General features: G+C 34.9%; 1 protein-coding gene across 4 annotated transcripts in view; it reads left to right on the top strand.

Moving 5' to 3' along the window:
- Positions 1-6,477, top strand: part of LOC129378988 (phosphoribosyltransferase domain-containing protein 1-like) — a 15,038-nt gene extending 8,561 nt beyond the window's left edge. For all 4 annotated transcript variants that reach the window (XM_055059501.1, XM_055059500.1, XM_055059502.1 and 1 more), the window contains 5 exons: positions 1,186-1,203; positions 2,588-2,668; positions 2,927-2,973; positions 3,887-3,963; positions 6,134-6,477. In XM_055059501.1, coding sequence (XP_054915476.1) covers positions 1,186-1,203; positions 2,588-2,668; positions 2,927-2,973; positions 3,887-3,963; positions 6,134-6,181 — 271 coding nt within the window. In that variant the 3' untranslated portion in view covers positions 6,182-6,477. The remainder of the gene's footprint in view (positions 1-1,185; positions 1,204-2,587; positions 2,669-2,926; positions 2,974-3,886; positions 3,964-6,133) is intronic.
- The last annotated feature ends 1,526 nt before the right edge of the window (positions 6,478-8,003 follow it).

The raw sequence follows: 8,003 nt of genomic DNA, 5'->3' as shown, positions 1-8,003 counted from the left end.
TTAAATATAGTTGAGCCATTGCTTCAGAAACAATGCAAATACTCCTCGGGTTTCTCATAACCTGTTTATTAATTAGAACAAAACAGTAATTATGAGCCTGGTGATGATTCTCAATTTATTGTACAAGCTAGCATTAGCAGTTCAGCACAGCTAGCACTTGAGAAAAAGTTATAAATGTATGATTTGAAACTCCCAATAAGTAATTGCTTTTCACATAACACAGTAACTCATGAGGTTATCTATTTATTGCTGAGCAAATAATACACAGGAAAAGCTAAATAAATCAGTTGAGATTTATTGTACCAAATGTACCAGTCCTTTGTGTTTATGTACAAGCTAACATTAGCGCCTCAGTGCAGCTGCTACTGGTAGTTAGAAAAGTAGCAGTTTCAAGTACTTGTGTATCTTTTTTTAAAATAAAAAAACTGGCCATAATTTCTATTAAAAGAAAAAATATCAGTAAAAGAAATTAATCTCCACTTTTGTACCTATTTCAGTAAAAGCTAGCATTAGCAATGCCGTGCTGAAAGCAAAAAACAGTATTTTAAGTCCCACAAGTACTTGTTTTTTGAAAGTTTATTGTCTTATTTGTTTATTTTTTCATATATTTATTAATTCAATACCCAATAATGGTTGTGCTGAGTATTTTTGATGTTGGGGACATCTTAAGATCATAATAAATAAAATCGATGAAAACCTAAATCGTTAACACATCCAGCTCACATTGTGGCGCAGAGTTTCTTTAACTTGGCTCGATTAGTTGAGTGTCTCAAAAGCTGATGTGAAGGTTTTCAGGTACAGACTGAATCAAAATTGGCCAGCTGTCTGCATTCTCTCCAATCGCTGTCCCTAAACCATAGACACGCTCACAAAGAGTCCTCACAGCCAGAAGACGAGGAATTCGTTGGAAAACCCAGAAGCAGCGGGGCATTCGCTCCGCACCCGGTCACTCTGGTGACTTTTGGTCATTGTAGAAAACAGATGTTTCATTACAGCGGAGAACTGAAAGAGTTGTCTGTATTTTTTTTTTTTAGCTAAGATAGTGAAGATGCATCCAACTTTGTTGCCATAGAACCCCCCATGGAAACAGTCTTGCTTTTATTCGCCCTTTGCATAACAGTGTGAAAATTCAAGGATGACTTACTGATGCTTTTCTACCTTATTCTTGTCTTACATGCGACCCAGAGTGTGCTCGTTGTTGAGGTGAGTCTATAATCTGCATACTTTTTATTTATGACGTGAAATTAATTTGCTTGTCACCAATTGCAACTTTTCACGTTTCAACCAGAAACTTCAGTGTATTTTAATTGGGATTTTAGATGACGGTACAACATAGAACAGGGGTGTCCAAAGTGTGGCTCGGGGGCCATTTGTGGCCTTTGGACAATTTTTTTAGCTCTCCAACTACAGTTCAAGAATTACTTCTTGTAGCAAGTGCATAATTATTATTGACTTTTTTCTTTACAGGTGAAAACATGAAATGAAACACAAAATATTAATCTTTTCATAACCAAAAATGTCCAAGTAGTTTGGGTCTGTCACTTAAAATCCAGATAAAATACACAAAAGCTTGTGGTTTAAACATGTCAGGATTCAACAATATGCACTGCAAAAACACAAAATCTTACCAAGTATTTTTGGTCTAGATTCTGGTGCAAATATCTTAATAGAGTTGAAAAAAGACAAAATTAACTTACAAGTAAAATGTTCAGCAATACATAGGAGCTTGTTTTGAGTAACTAGTTCCTCAGTCATGATGAAAAAGTACTAGTTCAATTACCAGATTATTGCACTTATAACATGGAAAAAAATGATTGCTGTAAGTAAAATAATCTACCAACAAAACAAGTACATTTTCATCAATATTAAGTTCTTATTTAGTCAAAACAATCTTCCACTTCTTGCTGAAAAGTTACTTAAGTTAGTTTTTGTTATTTCAACTGTACTAAGATATTTGCACCAGAATCTAGGTCAAAAATACTTGGTAAGATTTTGTGCTTTTGCAGTGAATGCATCTGATGCAATTTTACTAAATGTTTAAAAATAAATATTTTCAAATATTTAAATAAATGTATTTAATTTTGTATAGATACATTTAAATTAAATACATTCATTTAAATATTTAAAATATTAAAACTGAAATATTTTCATTTGATTTTATTCCAGTCGCTTGAGTAATTTCTTGGAAGCTACATTTAACTTTTACTTCAGTAAAAATGTTTTGAAGTGATGTTACTCTTTCTTGAGTACAATTTTTGGACACTTCATCCACCTCTGATGACAAACACACAAAACCTTTTATGTACAAAAACACAGGAAAAGTCAGTGAATAAATTATGAACATGTAATCTATAATAATATTAAAGGACATCTTCTGGTGTGATACTTGTGATAAAAATGGAGGTTTCCTCTGGTTTCTTTTCTCGTGGTGGGCGAGAAAAGAAAACATTCACAGAAATGTGGAAGTTTTCCAGTATCAGGAAAAAACCCATCTGCCATTCTTTGTATCTTCATATCTCTGGTCTCAATGATCCGGATCCCTCCCTCCCTCGTTGCTCCGGCTTCCTCTGCTCTTCCCTTCCCTCAGGCCATCGTCGACAGGAAAGACCATGAAGGCTCTTCTGAAGCATGTGGAGACCTTTGAGCCCAAGATGGTCAAGGTCGCGGGGTGAGTCGGCGTCTCAGTCGTCCCAAAGTTTTTCCACTGTGAGGGAAATGCCGAGCGCATGATGAGCAGGAGGACAAGATGTCACTTTGTGGGCAGCTTTTCCGTAGATTGGAGAGAAGATTATCATCTTGCTGCACACATGGCTTATTGTAGAGCTTTATTTCCTTTTCAGTTTATGACAGAAAATCAGAAACTTATCGGGTCAGATCTATAAATCAACAAGAAATCAGTTAATTAACAGTGATTGATGTGTTTCAGTCTGCTGGTGAAGAGGCTCTCTAACATGACTGAAAGTCTGACAGACTGTAAGTATTTTCTACAACTAACAGCTACTTTAGTAATCAGTTAATCAATTTTCTTGATGATTAATCTTTTAATCGATTAATCGTATTTAAAATAGCAGCCATTTTCCCCCCACCTGAGGCTTTTTAGTTAAAACATATTTACAGACAAAGGTGTTTTAAGTGCAAAATAGCTGTATTGCAACTAATGATTATTTTAGTAATCAATTCATCTATCAATTTTTCTGATGATTAATCGATTAATCGGATATCTCATTGGCACATTCTACAGATATTTCTTTCTCATTTTTTATGCAAAATAAATATTTTAAAAGATCCAAATAAAAAATTATTTAAATACTTTTATAAATAAGAAAATAAACATTTTATTACCTAAAATTGGATTTTAGGAAATAACATTTAGTAAATCTGAACCAGGTGGAGATGAAAGTGGGAGGCCGCTGGAGGCATTTTGGGTAAAACATATTTACAGACTTAAGGGTTTTTTTTATCTTAAGTGCAAAATGTATGTATTGCAACTAACAATTATTTTAGTAATCAAATAATCTAATTTCCTGATTATTATTCAATTAATAAGATACAAAAATGTTACATTTCACATATATTTCCTAGCCAATTTTTTAATACAAAATTAGAAATGCATTAAAAGAATCCAAATAAACAATTATTCAGATGCTTTTTTAAATGAGAAAACAAGTTAAAACTTCACCAAGGTGCTGTAGAAAAACACAATGTTGATAGAGGAAAAAAAGTCAAATAAAACACCCCAACAGAAAAGTTACAGTATCAAGTCTCAGTTAAATGAAAACGTATAAAAATAAGTTTTAAAAAAATGCATGTTTTTTGAAACTATAAGTAAAAGATAGTTGTATTTTGATCGCAACATGTTGGCTCAAACATCTGTTTGTTTTGGCAGATGTTGGATTTGAAATCCCCAATCGATTCGTGGTCGGCTACGCCTTGGACTACAACGAGTACTTCCGTGACCTGAACGTAAGTCCGGAGTTTGCTGCTGCTGCTGCTGCTGCTGCTGCTGCTGCTGCTGCTGCTGCTGCTGCTGCTGCTGCTGCTGCTGCTGCTGCTGCTGCTGCTGCTGCTAACCTCGTGACCTTTTGAAAAGCTGTGGAGAAAAAGAGATGACAGAGGCGGAGGCGGGAGAGCAAACACGATAAATCAAAGCGGTTCTCTCCTCCTCTGTAAAATCCAAACTCACCCAACAGGTATCCTCCCGGGCTGAGGAGGTTTTACATGCAGCTGCAGCTTTTTATAAGAATGCTTTATGAGAGTACAGTTGTTTGAAAGACAGAAACATCCAGGAGAGTCTGCCTTATTATCTTTGCACTATTTGATTTTCACCGTCCAATTTAGTGCCACGGACGTCCATTACAGGTAAAGCCAGAAGTAACTTGTAAGAAAAAGTAATTCTGCTGATATGGAAGCTAAAATAAAATATTCATAAATGTTACAGAGCTTTCAAAAAACACAAAATCTTACCAAGTATTTCAGTACAGTTCCTAGTTCAAATATCTTAAGTTTCAACTCACAAGAAACTTTTCAGCAAGACAAAGGAGCTTGTTTTAAATAAATAATTCCTTAATCTTGATTTTTTTTTAAAAGTACTTATTCCACTTTAAAAACAAACATTTCCCCTTCTCATAAGCAAAATAAAGTGGAATTAAAAGGTTTTCATTGTTATTAAGAAGTTATTGACTAAAACAAGCTCCTAATTCTCACTGAAAGTTACTTGTAAGCTGTTTTATTTCAAGTTTATTAACATATTTGCAACAGAAACTTGGTAAACTGTGGTGTTTTTGGAGTCTTGGCAACATTTTCCTGCAGATTATTCAACTAAACAAGCAAATATCAACTAATGCTTCTCTGATCAATAAGGCTTGAAATATATATGATACTTATTCTAATTGATAAAATAATATATGATATTAAGATTAGTTTTACATGTAATTTAGGTGTTTCATCCTATTTCAACCTTTGCAAATAATTTAAGAAAATAATGATTTATTTAGTTTCTGGTATCATTTCCTCATTTTACCCAATTTTCCTTTCAGATAAAAATGACAGTTTTCTGTGCTCTTTTTTCCCAAACCTGGACGTTTATTTCAGGTCAGAAATCAGTGGAAATGTTTGGAATATTTTCTGTTTTTATTTGCAGACATGTGAACTGATATTCACCTCCAGCCTGACCTGTTCGCCGGTGCGAAAGGCTAGCTTCACTCCCAGAACGTTATGTGCTGCATGTTTGCGCTGTATGTGTCTCCTATGCGTCTTTGAGGGGGCGTTTTGTGAAAAACCGACCTGTGGAATGTGGAGGTTTGGAATCTCATTATCAGACAGAGTTCAGGTTTACTCTGCTATCTGTCCTCATCCCACCGAAGAAGAATGAATCAAACGCTCCCCCACAGAGACTCAGAGTTTGATTAATGGACGTCTTTAGATCACACTGCCTGCTTTCAAATAACTCCAGGTTTCCAGGTTTATTCCTGTAGATGGAGTGTTCTTGCTTTTATGCAAAATGGAAAGTGGCTTTCTATTGACCCTTTGCAACTACGTCACTTTTCATTGGAGGCTCCATGATGGAGGTCGAAAGTGAGGGACGGGAGTATTAAACAGAGCGACTGAAATTGTTTTCCAGAGTTAATTTTGCCAGTTTATTCATGGCTACTGCTTGTTCGAGTCGAGCTAATTCGTCTGAGAATGTAACACACCTACATTTAATCAATGTTTGGCTTAACCCTTTGCTTCCTTAATTGATAAAATCACTGGAGAAATGTTTCCTCTTCTTCCCTAACTTGGTCAAGGAATGGAGGAAAAATGAGCGTGTATTTTTTTTTAACTGGTAAAAAGTGTTGGCTGCTAATCCGCGGTTACTCCGAGCGCTGACATCACTGCCGTTTCTTTCTTCATAAAAAGTTATACCATAAAATGACAAGTTTGGTTTGCATCCTTGTCTGTTTGTGCAGCCGACCGCGCACATGGTAACTTTTAAAATGAACTGAATATGAGGGCCACTGTGTTACAGATGTCTGTTTTTAGACGGGCTTTAAAGGAACGCTTTGGTTGTTTCGACCTCCGTCATGGCGGAGTTCTGGAGAGCGTGATTTTACATAATTTGGGACACTAAACTTTTCCCTCTTTTTCTTTTCAGCACATCTGCGTCATCAGCAAAACGGGAAAGATGAAGTACAAGATTTAGAGAATTAAAGCCATTAATAAATATATTAGCTGTTTTAGCACTGTGGCTGTGTTGAAAATTAATAATTATTATTATTTACATATTTCCATGAGCTTCAGATAAATTGTATTTGTAATATGGTTATATATATATAGACTTCCTTTTTGCTTTTTTTGTCACTACTGTCACAATAAAAAAAATTGCTTGACGATAAATTGTCCCTGAAGTTCTTGTGATAAACGATAATATTGTTTGAAGATCATTTAAATTTTAATGTCATAATAATGAACGAACACATTCTGAAAGATCAATGCACATTTTCCTCCTCTTTAACTGGAAGATATTTTAAATATTCTAATGAATAAACAAAAGCAACAAATAAAACGCATCATAAAGTCTCTGTAAACAGAATTATCTTCATAAAAGTTAAGACCAAAGCACCGACTGAAGACTGTAATTTTTGATATAAAGAGAAAAACAATAAATCATGCAAATTACTGAGCTTGTTTTAATTTATTATGCGATTGTTTTATTGAGTGTTTTATTGCGACAGGCCTTCTGTCACACAAACAGTAAATGTTTCAGATTCTCAAACGAATGTTGATATTAACCCCTTCACACCTGATTTTTATCTACATTTTCATCCAGTTAACTCTTATTCCCTTTTAACAAAGTCTGAGAGATTAAATCTCAAATAAGTTATAAAATACTTACCTTTTTACTCTGCATAATATTAATTTTTGCAACTTACAAGAATTATTGTCATTCTTTGTCCTCACAATTTCCATTTAACCTTATATATGGGTCTGTCTTATGATGTAAGTTTTACATATTAATGATAGTTTGATCAGTTACGTACTATTTAAGCAGACTTTCTACCTCTTAAAGTAATTCTTGGATGCATACTTTTTACTTTTACCAGACTAAAACTATGTTGTAGTCGTGTTACTCTTATTTGAGTATCATTTTTGGATTCTCTGCCCACCTCGAATACAAAATGATGCTAAATTTGGATCGCTAATTCTTTGTTGAGATGAACGCAGGGACCGAAAAGATGAAGAAAGAAAAGCTGTTCAGTACAAGAGGACGTAGGTGACAGATGGAGGGAGCTTATGGACCTTGGCATCCTCACTGTTGGATGATTCCCACTCTGACTCATGGAAAACGCAGCGGGCGTTGTCCTCAAACTGCCGTCTTTACGCCACTTTATTCAAGCCAGTTTCAACTTTTAGCTGCCTTTTCCTGGACCTTGGGATGAATAACTGACAGTTTTAACTGCAAACAAATTAAAGCCATCATTTTATGTCAATTTGTTTCTGCAGGATAATAATTAGTTTGACACAAGACAGAGAAAAACAAAATGTTTTGCTTGTTTTTTTGGGTCTTGGAGAAAAGGGTGTAAATACTGAAATGTCAAAACTTAAATCTTTCACACGACTTTATTTCTCATCTCTAAACTGTTGCCTTAGTTTGTGTTCAGTTTATTCTTCAAAACAGAACCACATCATGTGCGTCTTGCATCCAAGGGCGCAAGTCCCATTTCATTCTTGGGGGACCATAAACAGAAAAATTTCTTTAGACCAATTTTGGGAAAATTACAGTGAAATTTAAAAAAGGTTTTAAACCAGAGGCTCCATCCCTAATAAATGACTATTAATATTATATGTACTTTTTGTTTCAGGTCTGTATTTCAGTTTAAACATTCTTTCAGACAGAAGGGCTGGCTGTCCTTCCTGGACGGGGGAATGTGGGAAAATGTCAGTTTGTTTCAATTTGAGGTGAATTGTTTCAGTCTTGCCTTTCGGGTGTGTCTCCTCAGCAGGGTGGAGCAGTTAGTTTCTGT

The sequence above is a fragment of the Poeciliopsis prolifica genome, unplaced genomic scaffold (assembly GCF_027474105.1).
Source record: "Poeciliopsis prolifica strain line A6 unplaced genomic scaffold, Auburn_PproV2 SCAFFOLD054, whole genome shotgun sequence".
NCBI classification, from domain to species: Eukaryota; Metazoa; Chordata; class Actinopteri; order Cyprinodontiformes; family Poeciliidae; genus Poeciliopsis; species Poeciliopsis prolifica.
This window is presented reverse-complemented; position numbering and strand designations above follow the sequence as displayed.